At 38.2% G+C, this 13,570-nt stretch overlaps 1 protein-coding gene across 1 annotated transcript in view; it reads right to left on the bottom strand.

Moving 5' to 3' along the window:
* Positions 1-235: 235 nt before the first annotated feature.
* The window catches only part of kitb (KIT proto-oncogene, receptor tyrosine kinase b), a 28,448-nt gene continuing 15,113 nt past the window's right edge, over positions 236-13,570 (bottom strand). The window contains exons 9-21 of the mRNA XM_041785409.1: positions 12,600-12,787; positions 12,169-12,275; positions 11,367-11,493; positions 9,120-9,224; positions 6,679-6,789; positions 5,902-6,040; positions 5,743-5,810; positions 5,533-5,624; positions 4,833-4,955; positions 4,159-4,270; positions 2,644-2,743; positions 1,872-1,977; positions 236-379 (exon numbers count right to left, since the gene is read on the bottom strand). Of these exons, the coding sequence (XP_041641343.1) occupies positions 236-379; positions 1,872-1,977; positions 2,644-2,743; positions 4,159-4,270; positions 4,833-4,955; positions 5,533-5,624; positions 5,743-5,810; positions 5,902-6,040; positions 6,679-6,789; positions 9,120-9,224; positions 11,367-11,493; positions 12,169-12,275; positions 12,600-12,787 (1,522 nt within the window). The remainder of the gene's footprint in view (positions 380-1,871; positions 1,978-2,643; positions 2,744-4,158; positions 4,271-4,832; positions 4,956-5,532; positions 5,625-5,742; positions 5,811-5,901; positions 6,041-6,678; positions 6,790-9,119; positions 9,225-11,366; positions 11,494-12,168; positions 12,276-12,599; positions 12,788-13,570) is intronic.

Raw genomic sequence — 13,570 nt, 5'->3', positions numbered from 1 at the left:
GACCAATACTGAAAGCCCAGTGCAGGGTCCTTTATGGACAGTATCTGTGAATGTTTATGTGCATGTGTGATGCAGAAATGCCAACATCTGATTGTTACTTTGACTGCATATGTTGTTAGTAGTTCGCAGGGTGTGTCTGGCTTTTGAACTTTGTGTAGTGACGGAGAGAAATGATCAGAGAGTTAGCAGTCATAGCAATGTGGGTGTGTGTGTGAGTGGGGGGGGGGTATGGCGGTCAGATGTAGTCTTGGAAGACATCAACAGTGTTTTGCAGTAAAGGCTGGGTGGGTGCTGTCGTGCTGCAAACTGAGCTCAGCCTTCGTGATGGCGCCCTCTGCTGCTCTGGTTGACCAGAGTTGGTGCTCAGCATCAGGTACTCCTGAAGAAACACAAGACTTTTTTAAATACTGATTGTGAACAAAGAAACAAATCAATCAATGAAAAAAATCACAATCTCAAATTCATGGTTAATCTAAATAGCTAAATAAGTACCGGCCACACCAATCAATTAGTAAATAAAATGTCTCCTTAAGTGTTTACATCTTCTGACTTAAGCTGGACATACACTGTGTGATTTCAGACACATATTTTGTAGTCGCATCACTTGGAAGTCAGGCCAACTTTCAACTTGATTGTGCATCGATCGTTGTGCAGTCCATAGGAGGCCAACAACAGTACGATCAGTTGCTCCTGACTGGCCAGATGGATTTCTGGCATGTTTGAGATTTGGTTGTGAAAGCAAAGCCATGAGCAGATTCCCTAATTTTGGGGCATTTTTTTCCTTAGCAAACCATCAGACAGCATCTTAAATCACCATGACAACAGCAGGCATACAGTGCATTCAGAAAGTATTCATATCCCCTATAACTGTGTCAATTTTGTTATGTTGTAGCCTGATGCTTAAAAAAAGCCTTTTTTCTCTCATTAACATACACTCAGTTTCCCATCATGACAAAGTGAAAACATAGATACATGTATATTTTATAAAATTGAAAATTCATTACAGATGAAAATCTGAAAAGTAACATTTACATAAATGTTCGGTGTTCAGCTGGGTGACCAGCTCTTGGGAGAGTCCCGGTTGTGCCATTAGACCACTAGAGTCAGGAACCTTCAGTGTAGCAGAACTTTTTCCCTGCCTTCTCTAGATCTGATCTGAGCTCTGCAGGCAGTTCCTTTGACCTCATGGCTTGTTTTTTTTTGCTCTTAAATACATTGTCAGCTGTAAGGCCTTCTGTAGAGAGATGTTTGACTTTCCAAATCATGTTCAGTCAATTTAGTATACCACAGGTAGACTACAATCAAGGTGTAGAAACATCTCATTACAGATCCAAAAAAATGAGAGGAACCTGTGCTAAATTACAAGTGCTTTTGCAAAGGGTCGGTATACTTATGCCAATGTGATATATCAGAGGGGTTTAATCTGTTATTATTTTTCAATCTCTAAAAAAAAAAAAAAAAAAATTACAAATAGACATGGCATTGTATAAGCAGCATGTGACAAAAACAGGCTTGTTTGTTCTTTTCCTTTAACTCAACTTGACAGGGACTTTGGTCATAATCTCCCTATCTGATAACCACTGTCTCTTTAACTCAGTGTGTCTGGTTTATGATACAGATCTTTTATGGTAAATTTCTTTAGTCTTGTAGAAATAAAATCCAATTTGAGATGGGACAGTGCCCTAAAAATTCTATAATAATGTACTGTGCTCAGTGTCAGTGGTTGGATCTCAGTTGGGGACCATAACTGCACATATTGTATGTTTCATTTGGTCTGTTTCTTAACTTACATTGTCTTAGAAAAAGTAACATGCTAAAACAATCTTTAAAAAGGAAATAGCATGTCCATTAGTTCATTGTTCCATTCTTACATTTTTAGTGTTTTCTGACAACAGCAGTTCCGTCCTCTCCACCAGTTTCCTGAAGGATGGCCTCTTCATAGGATCATGATTCCAGCAGGACAGCATCATATCATACCTGCAGAAATGACATGAAGGTTTAGTCCTAGTGTTGTTTTAAGGTAAGAATGGCTCACTACGAAACTGAACAATGTTCTTCATGGTTTTATTTCTTAGCTTTTATTTCTTTTATTCTCATCTTGTTTTGTTTAATACACACTTAGTAGATGGGAGTGGTGGTTAAAAATGAAGGACACATGCTTGTAGTAAAAAAAATTAAAAGCATTCAGTGCTCGTTTCTGCTACTTCTTCAGGCTATATAAGTGACTCTTGCAAACAAAATTCATGTTTATAAAGATTCATTAACTTCAGTGGTAATAATAATAGTAAAAGATCTGTGATTGAATAAAGAAAACACTTATGAATGAAAGTGTTGTTTCCAGTGGTTAAATGCAGTCTTTCTGCACCATGAAGAGGGAGAAGCCTGACAGTAACCAAGCTGTTGGATATTTTTCTTCATGAAAAAAAATACTGCATTTGAAATTTAATTAAGCTGCTTTGTTTAAGGAGATTGATGATGGTAGGTTATTTTTTGACCCTTAAGAAAAAAATGGAGTGTGTATAATGTTAAAACAACACAGGGATTAACTGGAAAGTCTGCAGATCATTGATGGCATTAACAAAAACACATTATGAAGCCTTTGTTGTGATATGTAAAGAAACTCTCTCACAGACACACACTCACATCTCAACAGGAGCAAATTCAGGCCTGTTCATCCTGTGGCCCTCCTGAATCATCTTATAAAATGCTGAGCCAACCTGCATCCCAGGGTATGGACTATTACCTGCAACACAGACACAAAGTATTCATGCATTGTCATTTTGTGTCATTATAACCATGGACTCAAAAAGTAATGCTGATTTCTGGCACTGCATCATGGCTGATAGTGAAAAAAAATCCTGAGCCTGAACTTTTTCCCAGGTGGAACGTATGCATGGGAAAGCCAATAGCGACAAAAGTACTGGCTCAGACTGCAATATAGTAAAAGTTAATGGTCACTAAATGACGTAACCGCCTAATTAGCATAATCAGCAGTATGCATTTAATTGTAATGGATGCTGCAGGAGAGAAGAAAAACATCATGAGAGAGAAAAAAGTGAGTTAAAAGAACTTTAATATGTGTAGAACTACAAATGAATGCTTCTATTGATTTTTGTTTCTATAATGTCACAATTCCAACCCTCCTCTTTTATCTGGGCTTGGGACAGGCAAAAATGACTGTAGAGATACTCTGGCAGAGTTACTTTAATTTTTAATTTTAGTTTATTATTCTATTTACTGTTCTATTTTTCTTAGGAAGTTAGTTTTCTTATGTTTGGTTTAGTTTAAAACCTTATGGTCCACTTAAAAGCCTACACCAGATCCTAGTGAAACATTAACATTTTTGACCATACCACTTATAATATGTTTATATATATTTATATATAAAGTCTTCATTAACAATTTTAAATTGACCAAAAAGAGACAACAGAGAAAACAGTCATGGGGCCTTCACAGCGCGGTTAATTTGCTGTCTGGACATGGAGGCGTGAGCATCTCCTGCTATGACTGCAGCTGAGGGGGACGCTGCGCGAGGATTGGGCTGCCTGTGAGTGCTGTTGGACGGGGAGGGGCCGCATGGCAGCAGCCGCGGAGCAACAACGATGTGTGCTTTCACGTCAGTCTCCAAAAGTCTCCAGTAACGCCAGAAAAAGTCGCCATATTTGTTGCTAGTCGCTTTTTTGAAAAAGAGTCGCTAAAGGGGTCTGAAAACTCGCTAAATATAGCGACAAAGTCGCTAAGTTGGCAACACCGGCAGGGATTCATCAGCGGTAAATTCACTGTATGGCAAAGCAGGAAATCAACCTAAGCTTTGTCTTCCGCAAGACCCGCCTCCACTCTATTTCTGATTCGCTAGTACGCCAAGTGTAGTTGATGGACAGTGTCAGTTATCTTTATTGACTCGGGACTTGACGTCAGGCTGTCCCGCATAAACAAGCTCACAAAAGTAGTCTTTTTTTTCCACAGCAGTCAAATGCCGCCACGCCGGAAATCCGGCATGGTGCCGGAATATTATCACCCCTGCGCTGCATTTAATATCTGAATATATGACTCCTTGCAGTAAGTGAAGTTGCTGAGCCAGAGCCTCTCACATAACCCCGGTTCAAATAGATAATAACAAATGCCTGAACATTATTACAAAACAACTGTAAAGGTTACCCAGAGAGAAGATTTCCCAGAGCAGGATGCCGTAGGACCACACGTCACTTTCATAGGTGTAGACACAGTCGAAAATACTCTCAGGAGACATCCACTTGACAGGCAGACGAGCCTGCAGGAAGGAGAGCAACATGGAGAGTGTTCTCTTGTTTTGAGTCTCTAAAAAAGTCCTCTTAATTGCTTGAGATTTTTATTACAGAGAACTGACAAGCAGGCCCATTTTACTTTTTCCCTCCTAGCTGCATAGTGTTTATTTTCAAACAAAAAAAAAACATCAAAAATGTAATCAAATCGCTGCAAAGGACTGAGGATATCTCACGTCTTATCATCAGTAATGGAATTTATTTATCTTTTATTTTATCTGTACCTTTCGGTTTATGATTAGAGAAAGGTATTTTTTTTTTTTTTTTTTTACAATTTTGACAAGTTAAAAGGGAGTTTTTTTCCCTATTTTGACAAATGCCACTCTAACTGACCTGCTATGTATATTTTGGCACTATTCACATATTCACATTGATACACCAGTATGATCTTCAGCTACATCCCTACAGCTGTAACTTCTACATACTGTAGAAGATGTAATGGAAATCCATTCAGGTACATTAAGAATTATTAAAGGACGAGAGAATAAGAAAGGAAATAAAGGATGAGGAATAGACGATAGTCAGACTCACATTGCCCCGGAGCACGTAGCTGGCATCAGTCGTGATGTCTCGTGCCAACCCAAAGTCACAGATCTTTGCCACCCTGCCGTGAGTCAGCAGAATGTTTCTGGCTGCAAGATCCCTGTGGATGCACTGCACACACACAAAAACATAAAAATACATCCTGACATTGTAACCAGTTTTTGCAGTGAGAAGCTGAGTCACCGCACTCATTAAAACTGTGTGAGGCGAGTAATCATAAAAAGGCCAATTATAAAGGTGATTTGCACGGTCAATAAATGCATTATCACTATGAATCAATCTGAGGAAATAAAAGAAAATCAATCTGACTAAAGAAATAAAGTAAAGAAAATCAGTGTAGTAATAAAGTTTTTAGCACTGTTTGAGGGTTGTTCTGGTCTTCATATAAGAGCATTTAATGTACCTAACACAATAAAGAAACCCAAACCCTGTAGGACAAATTTAACCAAGAAAACAAACGACTTTAAACTTCCTTCTTCAGAGCTTTAGATTGATTCATTTTTGCACATTATAAAGTGTAAAAAGCAGCTTTGGTGTGAGTCCTGATTGTAGAGACTCTATTAGCTGACAGCAATGCAGCACATGCTGGCTCTAAGCCAATAACGTGATTTATAAACTAGCAGGAGCTCTTTTAAATCTCAGCTATAACTACTCTATAAATAAAGCACACGGTCTGTGAAAGCCTTACGTTCTTAGATGTGATGTACTCCATTCCTTTGGCCACCTGGTAGGAAAAGCTGAGGAGATCTTCAGCATCAAGAGACAGCTCATCTATGTCATCTAGGTGAAGATTGAATCACAGCTTAAGTAGTTTAAATGAAGATTTAAACACAGTTTACTGCAGCGTGTAAGGCTGTAGTAGGCTTTTAGGGTTTAAGAAATGAATGAATTTCTTTACCTGACTGTGTGCACCTCTCTTTCTCAGAGGGACGCATCGTCATATAGCCTGTCCCAGTCATATCTCTGCTGCATGCACACAAAGACACAAACAGGCATGAATGACAACCATTTTACACTGACAATCAGTATTTGATTAAGCACACAAATTCAAACATACCTTGGAGGCTCAGCTTGGTTCGAGACGTTGCGATAGTAACCATCACCAACCTGGGAGTTTAGAAAAGACTCTCTCTTTCTGCGCAGGAAGTTGAGGAGATCTCCATAGCAACAGTACTCAGTGATCACCAAAACTGGGCCTGGCAGGATGCAGAGATGTAAAAGAAAGCTTGCTCAGTGGTTTTCAAAGCACATGACAGAAAATTACAATAAGAGAGAGACAGAGACACAAAGCTATAACAATAGGGCCACAGAGAAGGGTGTTTAGCCAGTCAAAATGACAGTTATTTTTTACTCACACATGATTGAAAGGGTGTGTGTTTAAAGCTAAGCAATAGGTTTGTCTTCAAACATGTGGAACAAATTCTTCAGTGAACCTGAATTTCCCAAATTTTGTACCTTTTTATGCAAAATAAACAGTTTTTCCCCTAATAACCTGTAGGCTACATGTATACTTGTGTGGAAACCTTATTTAAATGCTGTATTATAATCAATATTCAGGGCTAGTCAGGTGGATAAAATTGATCCTCTGCTCAGTAGATTTGTGACCAGTAAAGCTCCATCACGTTCTCATATTGGAGCACAGTGGTGCTGTCCAATATCTGATTTTGTTTTTTGTCAGTCAGTACATCAACATGTCTGCAGGACCTCTTCAATCAGTTACACAAGTCAGTCGATAAATACGTTGTAAACACCATCAAAAGAGGCTTGCAGATTCCAGACCCAGTAAACCAGGCTTTATATGCAATGAATTAAGTTTGGTTTCCGCTTCTCTCACCTCCGACAGTGCAGGCCCCCAGCAGGTTAACGATGTTTACATGGTTTCCCAGGTAACTGAGCACCTTCAGCTCTGACATGAGTGCTTCCTTCTCCGTGGAATGAGCGTTGGCTAGGATGACATAATCAGGACATTAATAAACTCTTACAGTGTCTCATATATTGCTAAGACATGCACAGACAGGCAGTGTCTGGTATCTCTCCCCGTCCATGATATACAACACTGGATTTGTTATTTCAGTGCTCAAATTTATGCTCATAACACAATAATTCATAACATAGTGCTACTCTGATGAAAACTGCAGTAACTTTCAATACAGATGTCTTTAGAGCAGGAGTCATCAGGCACATTTGCACAAGGGCCAGATTTAGTCTTGATAGAGACTGGGGGCCAGACTTTTAAATAAACCAAAATTAATTAGATAAATAGTTTGGCCTAATAGACATTTTATATTTATTATTAACATATTATTAGTATTTGCATTGTCTTTCAAAACAGGAGATTTTTAGGCATTAACACTGAGATCTATCCCTATTATCTAAATCCCAGAGAATGGGCCTTACCCAATTGTGATTTAGCACCAGAATTAATTAATTTTTGACACTTTTGAACCCCTTTTCACTACTTCATTCAGCCATTTCTGCAACATTTTTGCCACTTTTCACCCATTTTTGATACATTTTTACCACTTTTAAACCAATTTTTGCACCTTCTTTCCCATTTTGCACACTCTTTAGCCCATTTTGGCCAATTTCCTGCAAATTATTGCCCGTGTGCCACTCTTTAACCCCTTTACACGATTTTGCGAGGCTATTTTTTGTTTATTTTTGCCACCTTTAAACCATTTTTGATACCTTTGTTGATGCTTTTATCAATGTTTGTCATTTTTCAACTATTTTCAACTATTTTGCCACTTATTAACCTTATTATTAATTTTTTTTGCACCATTTTTGCCACTTTTAACCCATTGTTGACACTTTTTGCCTATTTTTTCGTCCGTTACCCATTTCTGCCACATTTTATTATTGCTTGTTTTTATAAGGTTATAGCCGTAGATATCGGTTATTACTCAAATTATTTGAGTTATGACAAATCTGTAGTTTTCCCAGAATGCCTTTGGGCACTAAACCTTTATGCACTCAGTTTGCTGCTGCTGTCTTGGCCAGGACACCCTTGAAAAAGAGATTTTTAATCTCAATGAGGTTTTCTCCTGGTTAAATAAAGGCTAAATAAAATAAACAAATAAAATGCACTGTGAGTGAAGTTGCTGTCTCAATTAAGGTCTTCCCACCTACAGGGGGCAACATCATTGATGTTATGTCAATGAACGTCGTTGAAATTTCAACTGGCTCGGTGGATCACTAACAGTCATTGCTGCAAATGGTGGCACAAGTTAGTCCACCTTAGGTGAAATGGTAACACAAAAAAACCTTCATCAGTGACTACCATTTGACATTTTAAGGTAAGCAGTTATCTATGATATTTTGAGTGTTATGAACTAATCAGTGTTTACAGTGCACTAAACATATTAAGTACTGCACACTCAAAGTAGATGAATTACGCTACATCCTGCAAACTTAAAGTAACATTTAAATCTCAGTTTTGAGCACTTAAAATAATTGATTTTAAACTAATGGTGAATATTTAAATAATTCATGTAGAACAAGTACTGCACACACAAAAAACAAGTTTTTATAACTCAAAAAAGTCAAGTGTAGTTTACTTGTTATTTTTTAGGCAACAAGTTTCCATATTTTTTTGAAGTAAGCTCAACTCATCTTGTTTTACAGTGTACTAAATTTGAGCAATTATACTTATAATTTGTTGAGCTAAAACTATAAGTAAATTAATTTAGAATTACTTAAAAATAATAAGTTGAGTCAACTTAAAGAGCATGTGGAATCTAGGCAAATTTCTTTTGTGCAACTGCTAAAACTGACAAAATTGAGTTAATTCAACTCCATTCATTCGAGTCTGTTTAACCTAGGTTTGACTTTTCTTAAAAAATGTTAAGCACCTGCTACACAAAACTTTAAAGTTAAACTTACCTGTATCATTCATCTGAGATTACTTAAAAACATTAAGTTCAGTCAACAGAAAAATTATATCTAGATCTAGATAAATATATTCCGTGCAACTGCTAAAATTAATAAAATTAATTAGGATCAACAAAACATTTTTTTTCAGTGTGGTCCAACTCAGTTCAGTGTATCTTCCATGTTTACTTGAGATAAGACAGAATAAGGACACTGTTAAGTGGTCTGTAGAGAATTAATTAGACTATAACTGTAAAAGTGAGGGAAACAAATGCCCAACTCCCCACTGGAAATTATGCCCTTGCAGAACAAAGACAATGACAAAGTTATTTAGTTTTACAGTACTGAATACAAAATCACCTCAGGAAATGAGAGAGAGACAAACAGACAAAAACACCTACTTACGTTTGAGCATCTTGACAGCTACGGTCGTAACTGTATCTGCAGAGCAGAGACCATATGCCGTGGCCCTCACTACTTTTCCAAAAGCACCAGAACCCAGAGTTTTACCTTTAAGGAAAAATATGCCGACAAAAAAGACAAAAGACTTAAAATAGCATGTGTATTTTGGCCCTGAATAAAAAAAACCTTTATCTATAAATACTAAATATTGCACTAAAAGTAGGGAAAATTGTGTTTGGTAGATCATTTCTTTGTTGTAGCAATGCTTCTTGGAAAAAAGTATACCATTGGAAAGTCTGTTTATTTCCCTCTTAAATAGCGCCACATTTGTAAGGAACATGCATTTGTGGGATGAGCAGCAGAGCAGAGGATGTGAGCCATGCCCATGAAATATTTGCCAAATCTCTCTGCTGATGCCAAACAGCTTATTCTGCCATTGACTCTAGTTTGGAGTTTGGATGATTGAAGTTTGAAGAAACAAGACATATTGGTGATTTAACAATTTATTCATTCAACAAACAGGAGCCATAGCAATGTGTGGAAGAACCATTAACAGCCACAATAGCCTGGCACCTCCTGTCATGCTGCTTACCAGCCTGGTGACACACTACTGTGGGATGGCATTGACACCAAGTGTTCAGTGGTGTTGAGGTCAGGACTGCTGGCAGGCCATTCCATCCTCTCCACTCCCAAACTCTGGAGGTAGTCTCTGATAAACCCTGCTCTGTGGGGGTGAGCATTGTCATCTTGGAGGATATTGTTTTTATTTGGTAGTAGTACTACTTTCTATATTTAGTATTTTAGCACTTTGAACATTAGCCTTATTGTCTATGTGCAGTAGTTGACTGAATTTCTATATTGTTGTTTACTTGCTGCTCTATGTGCCTTTAATTGCCCCCCCCCGGGGACAAATAAAGTTTTTTTGAATTTGAATTTGAATTTGAATTAAAAGAATTCGGTCCAAGACTGTGGAGATATGGGATTGCCACTGGTTGCAGAATCTCATCTCGATATCTCTCTGCATTGAGATTGCCTCCAGTAACAACATGGCTAATTTTTCCAGTGAGAGAGATGCCACCCCACACCATCACACTGCCTACTTCAAAAGATGTTACTCTATCAGGGCAGCAGTCAGCTTTGACCCTACGATCCAACTGCCATAGGCAGAATCTGGACTCATTGCTGAACATAACGTTCCTCCACATGTTCAAGTTCCATTGCACATGTTGCCAACACCAGCACAGTCATGGCAGGCTTTCTGGCAGCCTTATGAGACTGTCTGTGTGCTGTCTGTTCCCGATTGTCTTGGCAGAAAGTCATTAGCCATATCATCCTGCAAACCTTTACAGGTAATCTGTAGAAGACAGCCTATGGTATCTACATGCTGACATGGTGAGGAAATGGTCTTCCTGGGGGGTCTTATTGTTAGAGCGCCCACTCCGTAGCCTATCTTTGACATACCCTGTTATATGAACCTTGGCCTTCAGTTTGATGATGGTACTAGGGCTCACTCCAAATTATGCCATAACTCGGTATATCAGAACACCAGCTTGACGTCTCCCTGTCGCACCCTATCCCTATCGTGAGCCCATACTCACAGCTGCTGACAGTCAGGTGCCAATCAGAAACTTGATTGTTCCAGAAGTTCAAAACAAGAGTCAATAGCAACAGCAGAATAAGCACTGGCAGAGAAGATTTGTCAAATATTTAATGGGCACAGTCCACATACTCAGCTCTGCTGCTCATCCCACAAATGCATGCTCCTTACAAATGCAGCACTATCTAGTAGGGAAATAAACAGGCGATCCAACGGTATAAGATTTATTGCCAAGAAGCATTGTTGCAACAAATAAATAATCTACCAAACTTACTTTTTGTGCTAAGTTACATGTGGATATGTTTGTTAAAATTACATCACACTTTTTAAGCTCCATACTGGTCAATGATTAGTTTCCAAATAACTTGTGGGGTCAAAATTATCTTCTCTTCATTCATGCAATGTTTTTTTTTTTTTTTTTTTTTTTTTAATGTATTAGATTAACTTGGAAGGAACTTTCTCCTTCTCTAAACTTAGCACATATATTGTTCTGGATGTTGAAAGCCTAATATCCAAGTAATAAAAAAGATATGTACACATTTTAACATGAATAAATTATTATAAACATACTTGCAAGCAAGTTTGCAGTTTGGCTTTCTAGCGCCCTTGTTCCACAGTTTATATTTTAACCACACACATTAAAAATTTCATACCAAAGCGCAGCTTTTGTCGAGGAAACTCCCATTTTGAGTCATACGGCAGCTGTGTGGGGTCAATATATATGTAGTTGTTGCCATGGATACTATCAATCACCTTCCACTGGATTTGGAACTTTGGTTTCTGTTAAAGTTTGAGGATTAGGAGAAATGATTAGTGATTAGTTTCATCATATTGTTAATGTGTGACTACATTACTGTACCACTTCTATGTGCTCATCACTCATCTGATAAATTTTAGATCACTCGATGCACTTAAGTTTTTCAGTCTAGACTTTCCCCTTATTATCCCACTACAAGTCTGACTCATCTGAGTGCATAAGAGCAGCGTACCATTGAGGATGTTAATGGCCTGAGGCGTGATCAGAGTGTCAGAAAAGCCTTTAAATTACAGCATGTGTGCACTCTAAATGGATGATTGGTTCTTTTCAGATTCATTAGGACACATTCACATTGATTGAAAAGACATAGTTCCACTTAGATCAGCACAACTTCACACCAAGAAAAACTAGTGTGATCTCAAAAATATGTTTCTAACTGAAACTACAGTGTAATCAAGATGAAGGCATGAGTCATTAGTAAATGAGGGTGGGCTTTCTGCCAGAAAGTGATGTTTATTTTTCTGATACAAACTGCATATCAATGGACTGGAAGTGTTCTATAAACTAATCTATGGGTTTGATGGCCATTAATTTATGTCATTTATGAGAGATTTATGACCCGACTTTTACACAAATTAAATTATATTTCCTATTTAGTGAAAAGGATTTTGCAATAACTGATTTATGTGCAATATTACCTGCATGTATTTATAGAGCAGCACCACCAGAGTGAAGCTGAGCAGGATGCCAGTGGCCACCATGCCAGTGAGAAGAGGAGTGAAGAGTTTGTGAGGGACAAGGCGTTCTGATGGGAAACAAATAAGAGTGATCAGAGAATCTGTTGAATACTTGAGGTGAAAAAAACACATTTTATTTGTAGAAACACACACACACTATCACACTCTCTTCCTCTAGTAGACAGCTGGAGCAGTGGTGTTTGTTTGTGTTACAAGGATTAGTCAGTCTACACCATATAATCCCATGCTGTACAGTCAGCATTCACTAATCTTATTCAATCTGCACCCAGTTATCACGCACCTGGCCTCTGCAGACTTAGAGTCCATGTTTTTGTGTGTGTACCACACTTGTGTGCTAATCTTTGTTTATGTAAGTTAATGTTGTGTCCTACCACTGATGGAGAACAGTGTATAGGCCTCTTCCCCTTCTGCACTCGCTACACACTCCAGAGTGTGATAGCGTGCATGCTCCTTGGTCACGTTCAGTCGGCTCTCCACCTCACTTCTGCCAAAAGTGGATTCAGTCACAATGGTCACCTCAGGAGTCTCCCATTGGGTGGCATTTGGCAGATGTGAGCACCTGTAGAGGGGGTGCAAGGCAGCCAATTGTCACATTGTTCTCTTAGTTCAACGGCAGCGCATTTTTATTATTCAGAAATCAATACAATGAGTAAATTATTAAAGTGTTTGACGGTTTTCCTCAGATAATCTTCTCTCAGAGTTTATCTACAGTCTTCAAATGGGAATGGACTTGTTTTTGTATAGATATTTACTTCTCATCACTTCAGTTTTTGTCCAGCTTCATCATATTTGACAAATACATTTTCTTGCTACATTCCTCAAATGGTAAAGTTTCTATTCTTGAAGTACAATTGCAGTCCTGTCCTGGGAAAGTTACCTTAAGGGAACCCTACATATTAGGCTGGTTCACAGTGCCATTTCAAAGGATTTACTATTAACCCCCTGGGAGATACAAAAAATATATATGTTAAATTTTATGGAAATTTGGATTTTTTGGATTTCAGTTGAAAGTGAAATAAACATTTCATTTCCAAAAAATGAGAATTTTCTGGCTATGATTTTTATATTCAGGCTTTAAAGGGTTAATTATGACTATAGCAGAGATATAATGGGGAAACAAAGTGATTCCCCTCCTCTGTGTCAGCTTTGTACAGATGCAAGATCAACATTAGTGGAGCTGGAAGGGGAGCACAGCAGTGTGTATATGTGCACGTCTAACTGTGTGGATGTGGAGCTCTCGCTGTGCTCTTTTGCGCTTTCACAAAGCCATAACACAGTGTTAACAGTTGAGGACACTAAATCTCATGCTGTTGCAGAATCAATATTAATGTCTTAAAGTGTA

This window comes from Cheilinus undulatus, linkage group 4, assembly GCF_018320785.1.
Source record: "Cheilinus undulatus linkage group 4, ASM1832078v1, whole genome shotgun sequence".
NCBI classification, from domain to species: Eukaryota; Metazoa; Chordata; class Actinopteri; order Labriformes; family Labridae; genus Cheilinus; species Cheilinus undulatus.
This window is presented reverse-complemented; position numbering and strand designations above follow the sequence as displayed.